We start from the raw sequence: 22585 nt of genomic DNA, 5'->3' as shown, positions 1-22585 counted from the left end.
TTAACTTATAAATATTTATGTAGCATTCATGTGTCAATATTGCTTTGAAGTAATTTAAATCTCCTATAATAACTTAGAAAACTATGTTAAATATATGTATGTGTTATTTATTAATTTCGTGTCCAGCTGTATCCATATTGGGGGTCTTAAGAAATGTCCGTATCCGTACCCAATACTGTATCTTTATTTGTATCCGTATCCGTATCCATGCTTGGAGGTATTAGGGATGGACTTTGTAAATTATCATGATAGGTTGTGTGCCATTGCACTTCCCTTTATCACATTTCTCTTTGGGAAGGAATATTTTGTAATTCAGATGAGGCAAGTTTACTTCTATGTTGATGGAATGTGTGGCTCCCTGCCTCTGTTCAGATGGGTTGTTGTTGAAGGTCATGAGAGTGGACATAAATATGAGAAACTAGCGTAGTCATATAAGACCTAGTAAGGAAATTTTATTCTAGTAGGTGCTGTTCTCATCTTTTTGATCCTATTGTGTTCTTGGAGCCTTTTGTACCTTTTACTTTACAATTGTAGTGAATGAATGAATGCTTTTTAATGACGTCCATGAGACCAGAGCAGTCTAAGGGACCAAAGAACAACAGCACTAGATAATTTCCGAATTCCTTTCCATTTCTAATCTTTTGATATGGATCTTAACCAAAAAACCGGCAGTCTGTTTTATCTTGTCCTCTTCAAATAGGCTACGCATGTTACCTGCCTTCAAGATGACCTCATTGAGAGATTGGATGTTGTTGTATGCCGCACATTCTGAGAGAAAATGCCATTCAGTTTCAACTGCTCCAGACTTGCAAAATAAGCAAATTCTCTTCTCCCAAGCCTCTTTGGGTCTCTTCCATCTTCTCGTCTTGCACCTGAGGTGACGAGATCTTGTCCTCAGTTGTGCCATTAATAACCTTGCCTTTCCTTTAATAGCAGCCCCGAGGTACACTTTTTTGCCGAGTTCACTGGTGATTAAATTCTTTAATATAATAGGCTTTTTTTCTACTCATATTATTGTTCCACATGGCATTGTGAAACTTCCCTCTGACAAACTTTCTTATGTTTGCATTTGTGTTCGGGCAATCTTGTAACTTGATGTTCCATTTAGCCAACCATTAAATGTTTTGCTTCATCCATGTTTTCTTCCTTCGGTTAAGAACCTCTTCTTTCACAGTTTTCGGCCAATGATGATCCTACATGTTTTCAATCTTCTTTGAGTGATGACCTCCCAGCAACCTCAATATTTCTGTGTTTAGCTATTTCCACAGTCATTTCCAATTAATTGTTCCCTGCTTTCGCTGAATGTATTATCTATTTTGGTTGGAAGACCGTAATTAATAATGATTTGTTTTATGATTGCGAATATTCCCATATGCATGTGTTGAGGTAGCATATTGAAGGGGTAGGAGACTGAATTGACACACCTAACAAAAAATGAATTGAAGATATTTAAATTAGTGGGTTGAGGTAGCACTTATGAAGGTGTAGGAGATTGAATTGATACACCTAACAAAGAACAAATTTAGAGATTTAAAAATAGTGTGTTGAGATAGCTTCCATGGAGTGTACAAGACTGATAGAGATGCCTACCAAACAATCAAAACAGTCTTTAGGGTTTGCATTGCTTTATCAGAAGTGAGATTTGCATTAATTTCAAAGTTCTAGTAGCAATATTTGATCATCTTTGTTCCTATCAAATGCAATCTTTGCATTGTGAATTAATGATAATAAGCGCACATATATTTAATATCTTTATTTAAATTACTTCTTCCTGCCCAGTATTTTTGGTAGGTGGTTCTTTTCACAAGCATACAGTGATGAGGATATGGGCAATAGCTCTCCTCGTAAAGTTTTCAAGTTCAAAGTAATTGCAGATGGTCCTCTGAAATTTATCGACAGACAGCTTTTTATTGTAAAATATACAGTACTTGATCCTTTCCCCAGGGCCTGAATTACCAATTTCTCTGCAGTGTTGCATCACTAAATATAGATTTCAGAATGTTTAATCGGAATTAGAATATGGAATGGGGTGTTTCATGCTTACATTTTAGTTTTAGTTCATGGGAGGGTGCCTTGAGTTTTAGTGAGTGTAGTTATTATAATATTGGGGCATTTTGCAGCACTGAAATAAAGAGAGAGGGTTCTGGTCGAGGAAATTGGGGAACTCCTGTTGAGGAGGCTTTACAGTAAGTCTCTTGGCTGGCTACATAATGGAGCTAATTTGAAAGAATTTATCTTAGTTTTGACAGTTATATTTGCAATCCCAGTTTTGCTTTTTGTCTTACTAAACAATTTTTCTTTGCTTTTTTAGGGAACCGGAGGAACCAACGTCTGCTGGGGAGGAAAAGTTACCGACATTAGAGAAGACGGAGGATGAAACTAATAAAGAGAGTTCACAGGATGAAGAGAAGAAACAGGAGGAAGATAAGGTACTGATGTTGTTGACTTTCTATTATTTATTGTTTCAGTGCATCTTTGATTGTTAGCTATTGTTTAGCATTTTCCCTGCTTTTGGTGTTCTCTGGTGTCATTGGCTTCAGAAATCGGGTAGTCCTGCATTCCATTTTTTTTAATTGTTAGTGCAAATATTGTTGTTTAAATCTGATATCAAGTATCTGACATGACAGGAGATGACACTTGATGAGTATGAAAAGCTTCTGGAGGAGAAAAGAAAGAAGCTTTTGGGAGTGCAGAAGGTAGAAGAACGAAAAGTTGATGCTACAGCATTTGAATCAATGAAACAACTTTCTACTAAGAAGAAAGATGAAGATCCTGTTTTCATAAAAGTGGTATATAGCCTATTGCTTTGAACTCTTTTTCCTGTTTTCAAGAAGAGGGATACCTTCCACCATATGTAGAGTGCTCCTGCTACGTTTTTGTGCTTATGATTTGTAATAGCCACTGTTAATAAGTGGATATACTTTGATAGTCTTCAGAAAAGGACAAGGAAAAGAAGAGTGATGCAGGGGAACGGGATGAACGGATGAGAAAGGTGAGTCAAAACCATTTCCTCTGTGCATTAACTCAAATTTACTTGTCTTTGGGTGTTTGCTAAATCATGTTTTGAATTTGTTCTGTTAAAGCCAATGAGCATCAATGAGTTTCTGAAACCTGCTGAGGGTGAGAGGTCTTATGGTGGAGGCCGAGGTAGGGGTCGTGGTCGTGGTAACCGGGGAGGTTTTACAGGTGCCCTTGGTGGTAGTGATAATGCTCTTCAACTTGAGGCTCCAAGCATTGAGGATCCTCGGCATTTCCCTACTCTAGGTGGGAAATAACTCTAGTCATGATGAAGGTATTACATCTCCTTACATCATTGACATTTGAGATGAGTAAAGGTAGGGAAGGAAGTTCTCCGTATTTAAGAAAGTTTTGTAGGAAGAACTAAAGTGAGTAATTGGCTTTTTGGAGTTTGTTTGCGACATGATATTTATATTAAAGTCATTGGAATTTCTTAATTGAAGAGGTTTCTGTTTATGATTGATGATATCATTTGGGAATATTACTTGCTTGTGATTCAGCAACTTCTACAACCATATCATCATTGATTCATTTCTAGTTCATTTCTGTGGGGTTAATTTCCAGTAATCCTTGCTTAAATTTAATCAATAGTAAAAACTCTTATCTTCTCCCGGGAACTTATAAACTGCATTGTTGAATTGAAAATAGCAGTAACTGAATCATGGTTTAAAACAAGTGCAAAATGTTTGAAAATTATTCAAGTGTTCACTGGGACGGGCTCCCCCTGCTCCCTTTCCTCCACATTCTCATGTTTTTGGGACGGATATCTTAAGATGCAAGGGCTTGGAGGGATACCCCCTGTTTTCCCAACACCATTGCCCAAAACCTGAGGATTTTTTGGGGTAACCCTCCTCAAGCAGGGGAAATTTGGGGACTTTTGGGTGTCTCTAAGATTCCAGGGGTCTCCAAAACGTTTTTAGGAGGTTTGTAGGCATCCCTTGCAGTGGGTGGGATGCAAAAGACCACTTAAAAACAAATTTTGTTTAGGAATGTGTGCCACAGACTTAAATCCTTGTCGGTTATGGGCTCCATTAAAACTCTTAACACATAACACAAAAGTTTACAAAAAGGCTATCCAAGTTTCATTCCAAGTCACACGTGCTTATTTACAAATAGGCCATCCAAGTTTCATTCCAACTCGTACGTGCAGATTTGCAAATAGGCATTTTTCATTCCAACTCACTCTAAAGTGCAACAACGAAGTAAAAGTAATCGAAAGCGTCGAGAACAAAGGTGAGGAATAATGGAGGGCATCAGTATTGAGGAATAGTGCGAGAGAGCAAAGGGGGGATATCAATCTATTGATAAACCAAACGATTCGAAGCATTTTTCAAGGTGGACTTCTTATATGAGTTATCATTGACTTTTTAATTGATCAGTTTTGTAAATAGTAGTATTATTAATTTTAATCGACATATTTCAAAAATATTATAGGGGTTTATAATTTATATTCTTACAAATGTCAATTCTAATTTACTGTTGTAGTATTACAAATGAACATCTATTATATAGTATTTAATTACTTAGGTGTTATAAAGTTTTTTTCAAAGCGAAATTTAAACTTTTGTGCACACTTCACTCGGAACTTTTTATCCGTCATGATTTTTTAAAAAAAATGTTTGAACAAAAGTTAAATTCTCATTTTTTAAAGATTAAGAACACACATTCCAATTTCTCGATGTTTTGCTTTTCTTATTTTTGTGTAGGAGCACACATTCCAATTTGTCTATACTTCGCTTATCAGCTTTGTGCTACTTGAAATAAGAAAATTAAGTTCTTTTGGATAATACATGGTTTGCATATTTATTTTTTTAGCTTATCAGCTTTGTGCTTCTTGAAGTAAGAAAATTAAGATCTTATGGGTCATACATGGTTTGCATCTTAATTTTTTAAATTATAAACGTGTAAATCTAATTTGTATCTAAGAGAGAACACCAGTGACTATAAGATCTCATAGCATGAGTGAGAACAAGGTTAAGTCTAAAAGGTTGAAGTAGAATCATGTTTTTGATGATTGTATAAAGTAGACAAGTGGAAATTATGGTTGCCCTTTTAATGTGTCTATAAAAATGTGTCAACGATTTTCTATATTTAAGTTAAAAGTTTTTTGGCAACTACATTACAAGCAAAGCTTGAGACATTTAGTGGCATAGTGTCATAGAATTGTCACTTTTGCATGTGGATATCAAGCTGACATTAAAGTTGATGCTTGTCTCTCTCACAGTAGAGGCAAAGAAGTAGAAGTATAAAGAAGTAGAAGTATGTGTTAAGTTGACCCAATTTTAAATAAAGTTATTTAATTAAGTAAAATTTTAGGCCCTATTAAAGCAAGGCATCTATGTGTGCTTCTTTACCACTAAGGTTGATATGTCTTTAATGTTGTTCAAATTTGTAAAGTGCACAAACACATATTCAAGTTTATTCTAGTGTAGGGCTAACCAAGGTAATGGGAAATAGATGGTGTTCGATGATGCTTGAAGTTTGGTGATGGATTTATTCAATTTGTAACCCATATGTTTGGCAATGCTTGAAATCTATTGGTAGATTTATTCAATCTGTAATCAAAGAATGAGGTAGATGATGCTATTGGCTTTTGCTTAATCAATAACATTCTATTTCTTCAACACATTCATTAAAAGGAAATTATTGCAAACATCTTGAGACCATCATATGTGCTATTGGGGGAAATTAATTTGGGGACAACAAATTTGTACAAGAACTTTAGTCTAATATTTGAGTGGGGAAAATAAAGGATAGTTGGTCACACAGGGATGGATCATAGCTGTGCATGTTAGATATAACCTACTCATGAATATCATATCCTCATTACACACATTAATGACCCTTATTTCCATTGTTGACTATTTAAGACATTGTAAGGATGTTGATTTTTTAGTTGAGACTTTAAGGATTGCTCTAGAGTAGTTTGGGTCACAAAATATGTTACAAGTAGTGATAATTGTAATTTATGAAAGAAGTTGTGGATCAAATTGGGTTATGTGATGGTAGAGAGGTGGAGATGTTCATTTGCAACCATCATACTTTACATATACTTATTAGGACTTGATCCAACAAAAAAATATTGGAACATGCAAAAATTAGGTATGCATCATACTTCATCCTCTTAGAGATGTTGTTTTGATTTGCAAGAGACATTGCAACCAATATTTAATAACATCTAAGTGAAATTAATGACATGAATCCAAGATAAAGAAAATGAAAAAGGAAAAGGAGGTTTTGAAGAGATATTGTTAGGGCACAAAATATATGTTGTTTATCATTGATTAAATATTAAAAGTGATTAGATTTGGGGATGTTAATGTACCTAGCTTTAGAGGTGTATGAGTGCATTGATTATTGTGCTTTTCCAAATAATTGCACTGTCGTGTGGTAATAGGATCTACTACAATTCTATGACAAACATTTTCAACCAATAATTCACCATAGATGGGGAAGCTCAACACTCCCTCACACATGGTTATTTTTGCATTGAAATCAAAGTGGTACATGTAAAGACTTGACAAAGTTACACCTATTCAAGATATTGAGGGGAAGGTATTTTATAAAGACTATTAAATACATATAGTACTCTATAGATATCAAAATCATTCATATTGAGTGGACACAATTTGCCACATGATTCAATATTGTGGTAGATCATGTGTAAGCTTATGTCATATCCCCTAAACAACTTGACAATTATTTTGCATTACCTTGGCCTTGATGTAATTTGGACCAGGAATGCAATTCTTAACTTGTCTACACAAATATACGTGTCTATGTAAGTAGGTGGGCTAGTTGTGAACTTTAATGCTAGTATAAACTTGTGTATTTGTTATCTTATTATGCCATCTTTAATTTAACGTGTTTACATTTTCTAGATTAACCTAGACTAATAATGTCTTGGTGATCTTGTGTCATTGGTTGTAGAAATCATGGTGCAATATGAAGCGCATTATGTGGTTTTGTTGGTGAGTTAGAGGTATCTTAGTACAATCCATGGTGTTAAGGTCATTGGGCAACCTTTTTGACAACTTGTATTTTTACAATCCATTTGAATTTAACTTAATTACTTCCCTAGGAGGATAAGCAAGTCTAGTAAATAATGTTTGAAGCTACTGCCCAACTTGGGACCTGCCATTTTATAAAACATAATCAAATTACAGGCATTGGATAATGGTGATATATATATATATATATAGATTAGAAGCATAAATAAATATTTGAATATTTGAATATAATATATATTAAAAGTTATTCTTGTTCAATCTAAAAATAAAATTAATATCGATAATAGTGATAATTATAACTATAGGAATAATGGGTAAATAAGGACTAGAAAATAGAGCCTATACATTTTATGAAACTGACGATGTTGGAGAGGCAAATAAATAATATATTAGATGGCGTTAGAAGGAAGGGCATTTTCCATGCACAGGCAGAAGACATTTTGGGGGAAAATGAAGAAATTACCATATTCAGGTCTAGAGATAGGCATTTAAGAGGATTGGCCAAGAGCACGGAAGGAGAGGTTGGCCACTCCCTAGAAGACATGGAGTTTTGCATCTTTGACCATCAAGTGTTCCTAGACAAATTTAAAAGTCCTGCAACCCCTTTGTGTTGGAGGGATAGATTTGCTTTTTTAGCTATTGGGTAGAAGGGAGGGCAGAGAGTTGAGAGCATAAGGAATTAGAAGTTTGTGGCAAAAATTGTTATTTTAATTCTTCCAGGTTAGATTATTGTTGCTGCAATTTATCTCAATAGCTCAAAGAATTTGGTAATTAGTAGTACGTATTTGCAATACTTTTGCTATCCATTTCAATAGCTCAAAGAATATGGTAAATGATAGTATGCATTTCTTACTTTTGCTATCTATTTCAATAGCTCAAAAATTTGGTAAATAATAGTATATACATCGATTACTATGACAATCTAATTCAATAGTTGAAGAATACAATTAATTAGCGTTGCATACTTCCATTACTTGCTACCATTCTGGAAAATATTGAGAATTGTCTTTGAAATGCTTCAACCATTTTGTGAAGCCTTTTTAATAATTAACGAACATAGTTGTGCGAGGGTTGTGTGTTTGTTGTTGGAAGTCTTTAGAGTTTCTATATGTTGAAGCTTAAATAGAAACTTCTATGGCCTTCTCCTCTTGCAAGTTGCAAGCTAGGATATGAGGGTTGCGTATTAAAACTTGTATAAACCTTTACTTGTTGAAAAAAGAACTAAGAAAACATAGGTTTGCCTTTATGTTACATTTAATTTTTTTTTTAATATAACTTTCTCTTGTTGATTAAGCTTAACCAACTCAAGCAACCATCCTCGAACCCATTCTACCTAATTCCTATCACCAGACCTCTGTCTTGGGAGACAAAGAGTATCTAGTTTTAAAAACAATCTAATATATTCTTCGACTTGTTGCACCAAGATTTATAAATCTAAAATAACTAGAGAATTGAGTTAATTGGACTTCAAGTAGGCTTAAGCATCATTTTAATTTTCATGAGTAAATTGACTGGTATGCTTCTAGCCATAACAAGCCTTTATTTGATGGTATGATGGATCTTCCTTACTTTCTTTGATATCCTCTAATGGTTTTAATATGTTGGTATGAAGATGAAATCTCTTTTACAACAAGAAATGCTAGCAGAAATCATCATTTGGTTGTGTAGCAAGCTGACTACCTCATTGGCCCAAGTAGATTTGAGTAATTAAACCATTCTTGATTAATGAAATCCAAATAACTCGAGATAATATGGATTATAATACCCATACATCATTCAAACACCAACTTGGTAGATTAATAAGGACAGTGAAGTAGGTATCCACTTATTCCAAATTAGAAACCTCCTTCCAATTATTAAGGCTATGCTTGGTACAAGAGATGGCATTTACGACTATTGATGGTATAAGGGCCCTACGAGGTCATAGGTAGGGGTTGATCACCTCATTGCGTAGGCTACCCTTCTCCATCCTAGGTGACCATAGATGGAAACCTTGTAACCAATTCAAAGACAAGCTTATCCATGATCGAGATCAACAATAGTCACGGAGCATTGTTGCTGCACTACTGCTAGTTGTACCCCATATATAGACGAATTTTGCCATGAGCATTTGCCTTAAGGCCAACCTCATGTCAGCAATGAATGTCCATGGTTCTTTTGCTATTTGATGGACTGGAGAAAGGAGAGACTCTAAAGGAGAGTAACTAGGTATCTTTTTAAGTACCACCATGTTGAAATACCACTAATTGCCTTAGTTCATCATTGATAGGAACACCTAGCATACTTAGCCTTCATATATTACTCCTATGGACTAAAGGATGGTCTAAACCTCCACTATTCACCTTAGACCACAAAATTCGTATGGAGGGGTGGATAGGAATGATGTTCACTGTGGAGGGTTTGTATTGCATCTTTGAGGCAAACTATGGAAGAATAAAGCATAGAGTCTTTTGGACCAAGAAAGCATTTTTGGTACACTCATGCTAATGTTATTTGTTAGCCCTTCATTGTTCTTATGTTGCATGAACTTGTAGAACTGTAGATAGTCGATGAAACATATTTGGAATTTTTTTTTGTAGATATGGAATAACACATGATAATTTTTATTGTTGACTTTGGATGTCTTTTCTCATTCATTTTTTGTAAAAAAAAAAGGTGCAAATTTCAATTCTTGTCCAAGGATATCATTACAACTTACATCTTTAACTACCTTTCTAGTTAGTCATTTGTTGTCATAGGTATCTCGTCTTTTTCTTATTGAGAGGAATGGATCTACTTATAGTTTCGTCTACTCCATAAATTAAACAAACTTATCTCTAGAAGGGTAGAAAAGTTCATCGTTGTACATAGTGCTTTGCATTTCATTGATTGTAATACACTTCCGTACAAGGAGAGCACAACATTTCAATGAGATGCAGAGCTAGAGGAGCCAACAAGGTTGATAATAATGCTATAAAGGTAGGGTGGGTTGGTATTATTTGGAGGAGCTTGAATTTGTGGAGACAATAATCTTAGTAATGAATGTGGTGATGATTAGATATATTAGATCATTTTTTTCTTTTTGAACATTATTATCATCGAATGAGCTTTTGTATATACTATAGATTTTCATTAAGAGATCCTGATTTTGTAGGGTGTTCCCCTGGCCTGGCATTCGACTGGTGATCCTGTGGCCTGGAATTCGACTGGTGATCTCGTGCCCTGGTTTTGGTGTTTGACTGGAGATCTCGTGGCAAAATCTCGTGTCCATGCCCTATTGTGGTGAAATCCTCTCCCTGTAGTGAATAGACAAGGAGCCTATGCCATGTGCAAACAAGGTATGGAGATGTAAAGGAGTCCCTGTCATGAGCCCTTGCTGTGAGTAGATGCTGTGTGCAGGTTCCGACCCGTGCCCACTTCCCTTTACAGGTTGAAGCCGTGGTTCTTGCCAAGCGTGAATCCAAGCTTGGAGATCCCGTGGGCTATAACAGAGCTGTTATACTTTGGAGGTGCTGGTACGCTAGTTGTTGGCACTCTCTCTAGTTGATGACCAAGTGTTTAACAATATACCTCTACAAACAGATTATCCACGACAAGACCATATTGCATTGCATGTGAACTGTTTGATAGAATGTCTCGTATCATATCTACTTTGGTTTATTCATATACAATTTAGTATTGTGTATTCATGTACTGCTTAGTTTTGTTTTGAATCATGGACCCCCCACCCAATCCAGCAACTTTATAGCAAATAGTTGACTGCTTGACATTATTAGAAAAGGATAATGTAGTTCTGAAAGTCACAACTCTTTCTCTCTCAATAGTTTTCCAAGGTCTCTTAGTACAGTTGCAGCAGTTTGAATCAATGAACCAAACTCTCCAAGACACTATTCACTCCCTATTTGAAACATTGAATGACTTGAACCAACAAGTTGTGGCTAATTTTTCATGCATCCAAGACCTCTCTGAAGCTTTTACCACACAAACAATAGGCATTACAAAAGATATTAGCTCCATTATTGAAGAATTTGGGGATATTGGAAACCTCAAGGACAAGCATACTGAGCTCATTAATAAATAAACATCTCTCTTGACTGAAACAAAGCAACAAATTAAAACTTGGGGCTCCACTTGCAAAAACTCCAGTGCTATGCCTTTGCCCGAGGTTGAAAAAATGTCCAAGAGAATTTGGCAGAAGACTGGTTAGCCGCTTTAGGGAACTCAACCTTTGGGTTAGAGGTCTTCCTTTGTCCTCCATTGATCCTCTTCCCACAAGATACTCATTTCTCAGTGAGCAATTGGGTATTTCTGATATTACATTATACAGAGCATGGCTGGACACCCTTTTTCTTAGGTTTCTCTCACTGGCTGATTGACTACAAGCTCTCGGGGCAAAGAAGAAGCTCTTCGGATCTTCCTTCTTCCCACAAAGATATTTCTTGATGAGGACCTCACAAAATCACAGGTTGTTGAACTAAAGCACTCTAGGAGTCTCATGGTACAAGCAAGGAGTAACAGGAAATGGGTAGTAATAAGGAATCTTAAAGCAGTTGTTTGTGACTCACCTCCCAAGGGTTGGGATGAGAGACATACCTAGGCCAAATGACGGTCTAAGCACCAACAATTGGGCAAGTCTAAGCCCTCCATTGGCTCTCTACTTGTCAATTGTTGGAATGTCAATGGCTCCTTGTGGTCTTTGCCAGGCTTACTTCATGATGCAGTTGGGTATGTAGATTTGTTGGTTATTACTGAGACTCATGAGTCCTGCTCGGCCCCTTCCAAGTTACACAGGGTATTAGTGGCTTTCAGTTTGCAGAGAGGAGGTCCATGCTTTAGGTGGTGTGCGTGGTTCCGGTGAGGTTGCTTGTTTGATTAGAGATGATCTGTTCAATACTACCACATTGGTTCTTTCTGACACTCATGCCATATTTATGTGGATCTGGGTTGGAGGCACCAGTCACCGTTAGAGAGATATCTTCATTGCCATATTATACTTTCCACCAACTTCATCACCTTACACCACTCATAGTGTTAAGGACGGGAACCCTTTTACAGATCTATTTGAGAGCATCTCTAAGTTTGGGGCTATGGGCGATATCATCATCTTAGGAGATTTTAATGCACAAACTAAAGATCTCTAGACTCCCCAGTACGACCATGGGTCCGACTTGAATTGTACTATTGAGAGGGATCCTACTAATATGGGGCTTCAACATTTGTTTGAGGATCACAGTCGACCTCTAACTTTCTATGGTTGCCACCTTCTCCAACTCTGTGAGTCCTCCAACTTGGTGATTCTGAATGGCCTCTCTTGCTTCTTGGGTTTTGAGCTTTTTACCTGTTGGCCTCGTAGTGGGGGTATGAGCGTGGTTGATTATATCCTCATTGTTGCTTCTTTCCTACCCCCCATCCAAAACGTTACTATCTCTCGTCTTCGCTTGGCTGATGATGCCCTCCTTAGCCTTTCAATTCGTGTTTCTTCCCACCCTCTACCACCCATCTCTAGTTACCTTGCCCATATTTGCCCCCATACCCATTTCCATTTTGAGGATAGTGATCAAGACCTCTTCATTTTTCATTTGAGAAGATTCCTTTGCCCCGCTAGCTTCACGGATCATAGTTAGGTGTCCACCATGTTTCACCCACTAGCTACTGCGATTTGGGAGTCAACTCTCCTCTCTATCCCTCACTGCTCCATTCCCAACACTCCCAGATTTATTCGATGGAATACTTGTCCCATGAACTAGTGGTTTGATGATGCCTGTAAAACATTCCACCGCTCATTATGCTTGGCTTTTGATACGCATTCCCCCGCTTTCACCAATTTATGACTCTTACAAATGCTTTTTTTGCCATAAGAAGCAATTATTCATTGCTTCACAAGGTAGATCCCTTGGTGACACACGTATTTAGTATCCCAAGTTGTTTTGGCGCATCATGTTCCCCCGATGTAGCCAACCCTAGTCCACTCCCGACCTTCATCTCCTTGCCTCCCATGTCTACACATTGTATGACATCTCGGGTTAGCTCTCTCCCCTTCCCAACCCACTCTCCCATTGTCACTTATTCTCCACCTCTAGCATTTACAAGGCCATCGGACTTATGAGATATAGCAGGGCGGTTGATGAGGAGGGTTTTTAGGCTGAGCTCTTCAAGCTGGATACCACAATCCTGGGCCCTTATCTCTCTACACTATTTAATAGTGGTTTGTTTTGGTTTTCCAGACTCATGGTCGAGATACGTTATTCACGCGATCCATAAGTCTGGGCTGGCCTTTGATCCTGAAAACTATAGGATCATCATGATTGGGCATACATTTGCCAAACTTTATATTACAACATTGAATACTATTTTATCCAGTGAGTTTGATAGGAGGAATTGTAGGGCTAAGGGTCAAGTATGATTTAGGGCAAACTGCTAGACCATGGATCATATCTTTACACTACGGGCTATTATTGAGGAGGCTTGACACCACTCAAAGAAAGTTTACTGTTGTTTTGCGGATTTTTGTAAGGCTTTTGATTCCATCCCTAGAGTGACCCTTTTTCAACGACTGAGAGATATTGGTATTTCTGAGATCTTACTAACGACTATCATGAGGTTATATGAGACAATGATTGGTAGACTCAGGACCACAAAGGGCCTCTTCGACTCTTTCCAGAGCACCACTGGGGTGAAGCAGGGCTGCCCTCTCTTGTACACCTTGTTCGAGATCTACATTGATGAGCTCGAGGCTTTTCTCAGTGACTCCTCACTTCTGGGTGATGGTTGTCATCTACACCAGGTATTGATCTCCATCCTTCTCTTTGTTGATGATGTGGTTCTTCTTGCTTCTCCTGAGGGTCTTCAGAGGCTTTTGGATAGACTTGCATCTTTTTGTGACATGAGACAACTGGTCGTGAACCTTGAGAAGACTTGTGTTATGGTCTTTAATGGTCTGAAGACCTCATATCTCCATTTTCACTTCTAGGGTCGGGAAGTTGAGATTACATCATCTTACACATACCTTGGGGTTAAGTTTTTCGGATCTTGTTTCAGCATGAGATCAACCATTTAGCCTCAGATCAGTAAAGGGTTGGGTTCCCTTGCCATGCTCGAGAGACAGTGCTTCATAAACCACTTTTAGGACACATTGTTTAAGCTATCCCTCTTGGATTACTTAGTAAGACCCACAATGCTCTATGGTTCAGTGGTTTGGGGTCCTTCCCTCTTAGACTCGGATTGGGTCATGATCAAGCGTACCTAGACTCTGCTCCTTTGTCAGATTACCAGATGTCATAGATCTAGCCCCCATAGTATTATTTTGGCTGAGTTTGGAGCTCACCCATTTAGGCTTGTAGCCATTTTTGACTTGATCTGGTTTCTCTACCACCTTCATGACTTTGTAGACTCGTTGGAAAGCCAATGCAGATACCCTTACTTAGCCTACTACTCCTTAGTTGCTATTGCAGACTCCGATCTAGCCACTAGAGCCCACTGTTGGTATGCTTAGGCTACTATCCTGCTGAGTTTAGTTGGGATTGACATTAACTATCTCCCTCCCTACTAGTTCTCATTGGATGCTCTTGCTCATCTACTCCCCTCTCAGCAGGAGTTGAATGAGCATGTCAGACTTGACATTTACAAGTATGTCAGACTTGACATTTACAAGTAGTATATCATACAGACCTAGATGGATCCTCCAGGGGGACTACATTTGAGGATGACTTTTATGCCGAACACTTCTTAGATATTCGGGATGGGATTATTGTACGCCCTGAGTACTTACACAGATATTGGACACATGCCCTATGTATCTCCCCTGGCTCCTTCAGGGTGGGGTCGCACATACTTCGGATCTAGGTCAATCACCATATTGCTAGAGAAGATTGAGTGTGTACACTTTGTACCTTAGCAGAGGCAAAATTTGAGATCCATTTCCTTTTTAGATGCCCCATATACTATGAGATTAGAGGGAGATCTTATTGCCTCTTTAGAGATTGCAGATCCCTCTTGGTATTTTTCAAGTACACAGATCAGCATTGCATTGCGCTCTATCTCTGTGAGTCCTTACAGCTTCGTGACCATATTTTACAACTACCATCTCCTAGGAGTCAGACCTAGGCACAACTTATTACGACCTTCTTCTCGCCCTTAGCTCTGGCTTGGGGTGTGAAGTGACCGTACAGTTTCCCTAGCACGGGCCATTCCAGATTTGTGAGATGCCACAGGGGACCTCTTCGCCAGTGACACTCCTCTCATAACACTCAGCTTCATCACAAGGCCTCTGGTAGTCACAAAGATCAGTCAATGTTGGACTTCTTCCCTGTGAGGACGGATACCTAATATTTTCTGTGATGTCTCGTGCTTTCTTCTTCACTTGTTGTGCTTGTTCTTTTGTGGATACCATTTGTTGCTCTATGTGTTTGCTTTCTTCTCGGTGTAAGCTTCTAGTCCCATAGACCCACGTTGTGATATTTTTTTGGACATTAATAAAATTATCTTACCTTATCTACTAGTAATGTTAAAATGTTCACTTCAATCATTGCAACAAGTTTACACCTTAAATATTTAGTAGTTTTCTCACTATGTCAAGATTTCATTTGTAATTATTATGCTTGCACATATTTTATAACTAAATTTCTAGTCTAAATGTATTTGAATTTTCCTTTGCTTCTTCCTTATTGTGGAAGATGGTTGCTTCCTTGTCATTGCATCCCAACCATCTTCAAACTTTTTCCCTAGGTCCGACCATCCTCGAAACTCATCTCTAGTCCCACTATTAGGAAACTCTATAAAACGATTAGAACATTTTATTGTAGTTGCTCAAACCTTAGAACCAGTTTCATCGATAAACACAATCATGAATTAATAGGTCTCTAAAGCACTAGATTTTGTGAGTAGAAGTCAAGCACACAAGGCCTGGTAATATATTGAACACATGTTCATGAAATGCCTTGGTCTTTTTATTTTTATTTTTTTATTTTGATAGGAGTACCCATTGGTACTCGAGTATTTGAAAAATCACTTGAATTTGAAATATATTCTTTGTCCAAAAACTCCATTCGATTGATGTGCGTATTGAATTTTCGATGATTACTTTACCTACGTAATGAGAGATAACGTTACTTTCCCTATTCATGGAAGAAGTTGATTTTTGTATGACATTTGGCTTGTAGCAATGAATTATTAAGAAATTGTATGCACTATTCTGAAACTTGTAAAGCTCCTAAGTTTAAACATAGTATAAGAGAATACACTTAAAAAATAGTATATAATTGGAACCTCAAACCACGTCACACCAAAATATGTAGATTACCACCCACCCAAAACAACACAATTGCAACCATGTATAGGAGAAACTTTCTAGCAAATAAAAAAACTATATAATGCTTGATAGCTTCCTCACGATCTTGACACTCTTAAATTGTGATGGGATATTGAAATTGTTTTAAGGGGATTTGTCTTCCTTCATTGAATAATCATACAAGATATACTATTTTATAACTTTGTGGAACATGGATAGAGGAAACCCTCCACCACTAACTTATCTTGAGCCATCTCATGTAATGAAGTAGAAATTCTACCCAAGGAAGTTGAATGCATCATAGCATCCACCTTTGTTTAGTAACGATAAGGGTCTCCATATTTCATTGATCAAACAATATGGCCAATTGACATAGCAGAAGCTTGACCTAGTATCAAAGAAGTCCTTACAAATGTTGATGATGTGAAAAATATTTCGTGGTGGACCTATGTAATTGAAGGAAAAGGTGAAAAATACTGAAATAAACATATCAAGATTTGAGTACATTGGATATTCTTTTTTCATTACTAATTGTCTGAATATTCACTCACATAATAACATAGTTTTAAATATAATCATGGTAAAAGCAATCTTCTGAAATAGTTATTAACCAATGACTTATACGACATAATTGACCTCCTTAAATAGTCAACAACTTGTTTTTACTTTATTAGATTTTCTTGTATGAGAATTGAATTACCATAGAACATAATTACAATGTTATATTAATGATTACAAAAAAAGACACAAGGCCTCATTTGTGATGTTTTACATTAAAAAAAAACAAATAATAAAAATAAATATATATCCATGCACTTTGTAAACATTAAAAATAAATATGAATCATAAAATAATTTATTTTTTCTCAGTGTAAATAACATGTAAATATATAATATTAACTACATCTTTCAAACTAAAAATTGAAGAGCATAGTTATTGAAAATAAGAATGGTGGGTTATTCAAAAGAAAAAATTACATATCGCTGATGATAATTTACCTTCTTTTATTGCATTTACATGGTTATGATTATCAATGTGCTAACAATACTAATGAATCACATGTTAGTATGACTTCTGTTTGATATGCCTATAGATAAGATGAGGGGAGATAGATGTAGTCACTTCTATGAGAGATCTACATGATGTCGCACTCCCCCTCCACTTGTTCTACTATTTGCCTATGTGTGTGTGTGTGTGCACACATGTGTATGTTTGCTCATCTTAGTGATGTAGGATCACAAGTACTAGGCATTGATTTCACTTGGCTACACAAGTATGAACTTTCCTTTAAAATCTTTAAAAAATATTATTGCAGAGGTAGTGACAAGGTCCACACAAGTAACTTCTTTTGGCATAGTTCTTCTACTTAGGTGAATCGGTTGACTCTCTTTGAATTTCTTGGACTTGGTAATTTTACACTTTCATTATTTTGGTTGTATGATTTGTTTGATTATTTCATTTATTTCTCCTCCTTGGTATAATTCTCAAATGATTTTTGCTATGCTATTTTTAAGGGTTTCATGTTTTGTTAGGAGTTTGGCTTGACTTACCTTGTTGACTATGGATGACCTTATTTGATCTTGTGGTTTTTCGTATGTGTTTTATAATTAAGTGTTATGGCTTTTTTTAGATGATTAGATTTACTTTGAGGCATATAATTTTTTTCTTGATTCGTAACATTTATTTGTTGGGGCCACATCTAGGGGATTTCATTCCCATGGTAGATCATTACAAGTCATTAGACATAGGCATCAATGCCCCAAGAATGACTATCTTGCACAAGGTTCACGCCACCCAACCTCTTAAGAACATCAGCCGTAACCCCTTATCTTTGCAAATCCTTATCCCTTTGATCTCCTTATCTCTTTGATCACCTTATCTCTCCATTCCCTTAGCTCTCCACACACCTCTACCTTATAACTCCCACTCCTTATATCTCCCGCTACGTGGTTGAGGAAATTGAACCATTGATCAGCTCTTGGGTTGGCAAAACAAGGTGAAACTAGGCTTAGTATTGGAATGACCAATTTGCATTAGGTACAGACACACATTAGAAGTCCAATGTGGTGTGAAGGGGGTCCAACTCAGCATGTGTGACATTCCAAACTTTGGCATCAAATAGGTCCATGAGGGTGAGACTCAAACATAGGATCACCCTATCAACAGGGCTTGCAACTTACCATCGCATTGCGGAGTCAACCCTCAAGGCATATAATTTTATTCTTCCTGAGTGTTATATAATATGGTAAGTATCAATATTTAATAATATTAATATTGTGATCTATTATTTCCTAATCACATATATTATAATGTTATGCACATGCACATGCATATACATATACATATACATGGGTGCATATACACACATATAAAAGCTATATGTGATTATATTTGCATGACTATGGATATTGGTTATAGTGTATATTTGGATCAAAGGCTTAAAGTTTAGTATTGCTAAAAATTTAATACTACTTAATGCGAGGTATGATATTCTAAATTATTAATTATCATTAATACGAATAGGTTATATATTATTTATATCTTCTATGCCACATATTATACATATGTGTATTAATGATTATAAAAACATTCATTGTAGTTATATTCATGTACTATTGTGAGTTTATAATTATGTCATGTCCCTTTTCAAATAATTAAAAATAATAATTTTTGCCAAGGCAGGCAGGCCCAAGAAGGTGAAGTTTTGAAAAAAGGGGTTAATCTTTGGAAATTGTTGAACTAATAAATGAAAATTATTATTAAAATATGTTTTATTAACCCCTCTTAGACGTGAGTTAGGGTTATGCTCTCTTTTAAGTGGTTTGGAGGCATTTTGGGCTCATTAGAGAACTTGATTTTTGCTTATTTCTTTGTTGTTCTTCAGAGGCTGTCAAACCTGTGGAGGAGACCCAAGAACTGGAGTTTGCAGGTTTTCAGGAAGGCTAAGGACGGGAGTTTAAAGCCATTCCATGTGCATGCTCATGTAGAGTTTGCCTTTGTGCTGAACAGTGCAGATTTGTGGATTTTCGGGTGTGTTTTTTGTAAGAGTTTGGTGTTTCTGGTTGAGTATTTCATATCAGTTTGGGTTGCTGCTGTATATTAGACATTTAGATGTTAAAATAGAGCTGAATATATGTATTTGGTCATGATTATACTTCTGTGATAGATTATCAGTGCTTTTGTGGTGTTTCCGGCTATTTTGTGTTGTTTTCGGGAGCTTGATGAGCATTGTGTTTGTCCTCCGTTCGGGAGCTAGTGTAAATGTTATATAGATTTGGAAATGTCATTTTATAGGCTGTTATGCTGCTGAAATTTCTATAAAAAATGTCCACTTTCAGATTTATTAATAATATGTGAAGCTGTGAAGTTTTTGACACTATTTCCGACATACCCGATTTGGGGGTTTATTGAGAAATTGGTGGATCTTTGAAATATTGGTTGTTTGATCTTAAAGATCTGATTAGAGGCTTGAAATATCATATAAAATTAGAGAAAGGGACATTTCAAATTATGCTAAATTATTTAATTGTGGCTTTTAGTTAAGAGTTAGTTGGGGGTTGATTACCTTTGGTAAATCTATTTAAATGGTTTCTCTTTTTCTTTTAAGGGAAGAGGGGTTTAATCTTTGAGGAGAGCTTGGTTGTGCTTTTCATAGATATTTTTAGAGAAAAACTTATGATTTGTGAGGGAGGGGTTGTGAGCATAATTCTTTAAGGATTTATAATCTTTTTTTTTGGTGAGAGAGTCATATATGAGAACTTCAAGGGTTGAGAGATGGATTTTTTGACGTGGAATTGGTTCTTCTTCTTCCACGAAGATTTATGAAAGTGGAGAGAGTTCGAATGGTGCATTTCAAGTTAGATTTGCCTTCATCTCTTTGTCTTCTTTCTCATCCAATTGAATTTTTGTAGAACTTGAAGTATGGATTAAATTTCTTGATTGCATTAAATATATGATAAAATATGGAACTATTTATATGTTCTAATGATGTATGATATCTATAATTTTCATTCCTAAGAGTTATTAAAAGTTTCAAGTTCATTTGTGTAAAATTGCAATGAGTTTTCCTAAGATTTTTAGGAACCTATTTTTGGAGATATGTTATTTGAATAATCTAAATTAAGTCTAGGGTTCTTCTTGGTTGATTTTTTGTTAGAGAAATTTGGAGATCTCAAAAGTGCATCTCCCAATTTTTGCCTTATAGGCTCAAATTATTGCCCTATTACATACATGTTAGACTAAATCTATCAATTTTGAGTTTCAAATTTTCAGTCAAGTTTATCTAAATGGTATGAATTGTAAAAATCATTTATATACTTGAATTTTATATCAAAAGTAGTCCTTTATCTTATCTTTCATTTTCCTTTACTTTGATGGGTTTTTTTTTAATGTTTGTGAAAGTTACAACCATTTTAGTGAAGGCAAGTCTAAACCTTAACTAGGGTTTTTTTGATTTAGAACAAAAGGAAAAACTTGCTTCCCCATAGTTGGATCTTCATATAAATTTTAGGGAGCATATATAGAGATGATTTCTTCATTTTTACCAAAGTAACTGACTTTATTATGTTATTTGTGAAAGACATGGGTTATTGCTCATTGATACTTGTTCTTGGTATTTAAACATTGTTTGAAATAAAACTGATTTTGGAAGTTTTCAAGTCTAAGAGGCTTGTAGGTTACCAAAGCTTTTAAGTCTTTAAACTGATTTAGTTCTTTGTTACATTTAATAATGTTTTATAGTGTGTTTGGTGCTTTAAGATGTCTTTTGATGTGTTTAGATCAACTTGCAAATGTGGAATTTTGGGAGGGTACCTAAACTTGTATTTTGAGTATTTGAATGGATTTGATTTGCTTATGTTTCTTTTTATTATTGAAGTTGTGTCGAATAACATCCCTAAAAGAGTTTTATTGAGATATTCTTTCTTGTTATGCCATCATTATGCGTTTTAGGGTTAGGGTATGTTTAGATGACATGGATCACATTAAATATGTGAGAACCCAGAGGAGTGATGTCTTCTTGTACAATTTGTATGACTTTTGTGTGAGTAGGGTTTATAGGTACACCAGGTGAGTGGCTCATTGCAAGATCCTAGGTCGTGGAGGTCGCTATGATGACCTTTGAGTGAGTTGTGTGTAATGAAACCCTAATATAAACTAAAATGATTGGGAATGAGTAAGGGTTAATTAAAATTTAATAACAAGATGAAAGAATTGATTAATGGTTCACATAGGGAGGTCATTCATAACTACTGGGGCATGCCACATGAGGGCACTAAGGTACATGACTACTAGGCTAGATTTCAACATTAGAGAACTATGCAATGACAATCACCTAACATGTACCCTAGATAACTTCCCTCTTGTATTTTGTGCTGATGCTTTATGATTCATGTTTTGGGCTTTGACATTTATGCTTAGATATTCATATTATTGGAGCTTTGATGCTTATTGGTGTTTTATATTCACTTTTAGGATTTTTATTTTGAGGTTAATGCTTTGATAGTTATATCTTGTTGAGCTTTGGTCTTCTTTGTTGTGTCAGGAAGCCCACAATCTTAGACAACCCTAGATCTTTTTGTGGACTTGGGTTCTATCTCCTAGCTTGGGGGAGTGGACCTTTGTGGTTCCACATGGCTAGAAGAAAAATGTTATGGAGGTACTATTTGTGGTTCTATGGATGATTTTGATTATACTCCATTCTTGGCTACAATTGAACATATTTCTATTGTATCATGTACTTGACAACAATGTAATAAAAATGTACTGATTTGATGTGAGCTATTGATACAGGACTTGATACTTTATGTAAATTGTTTTATGAAATGAAAAGAAATGTAAGAGAAAAGTGTATCTCTAGGTGAAACGAAAGGAAACGGTGAACATACTATATTATCTCAAAACATTTAAAGATGTAGTTTCATTAATGATATTTCGCTAAAGTATTTCTTTATATTTATGAATAAAAAAGGAAATGAACCTAGGAATAGTTATACTATGATGTATCTAAGTGAATGGTAGAAAGGAAAAAGAATTTCATCTTCTAAATTAATGTTAAAGGAATTATTATGAATGATAACATGTGGAAATTAGACTTGTGATTATGGATATTTGTAATACCCCTCATTTACTATCATTGTAGACTTCGTTGTTAAAGTTTTATCTGACTCTTCTATAGACATGTTATCCCTTAACTGATATTTGAAATACAATACCTTGATATATAGGGTAATTGATTATACTAGATGGTAATGAATGGTTACTTATAATGATGATACTTTCATGCGTCTATTTG

The 22585-nt window shown here is 35.9% G+C and overlaps 1 protein-coding gene across 5 annotated transcripts in view; it reads left to right on the top strand.

Annotated features, from left to right (window-relative positions):
* The window catches only part of LOC149537836 (RGG repeats nuclear RNA binding protein A-like), a 30540-nt gene extending 8402 nt beyond the window's left edge, over positions 1-22138 (top strand). The window contains exons 3-8 of one of the 5 annotated variants that reach the window (XM_089799220.1): positions 2121-2186; positions 2312-2429; positions 2628-2789; positions 2930-2992; positions 3084-3292; positions 21836-22138. In XM_089799220.1, the coding sequence (XP_089655346.1) occupies positions 2121-2186; positions 2312-2429; positions 2628-2789; positions 2930-2992; positions 3084-3275 (601 nt within the window). In that variant the 3' untranslated portion in view covers positions 3276-3292; positions 21836-22138. Of the gene's footprint in view, positions 1-2120; positions 2187-2311; positions 2430-2627; positions 2790-2929; positions 2993-3083; positions 3475-10161; positions 10693-19177; positions 19314-21835 lie in introns of those variants that run through there. The other 4 variants (XM_089799219.1, XM_089799221.1, XM_089799218.1 and 1 more) reach the window with 4 other exon arrangements.
* The last annotated feature ends 447 nt before the right edge of the window (positions 22139-22585 follow it).

Source organism: Cupressus sempervirens, chromosome 9 (genome assembly GCF_028749045.1).
Source record: "Cupressus sempervirens isolate cs-2001-9-10 chromosome 9, ASM2874904v1, whole genome shotgun sequence".
Lineage (NCBI taxonomy): Eukaryota > Viridiplantae > Streptophyta > Pinopsida > Cupressales > Cupressaceae > Cupressus > Cupressus sempervirens.
The sequence above is the reverse complement of the archived record's forward strand: the minus strand, read 5'-3'. Positions and strand labels throughout refer to the sequence as shown.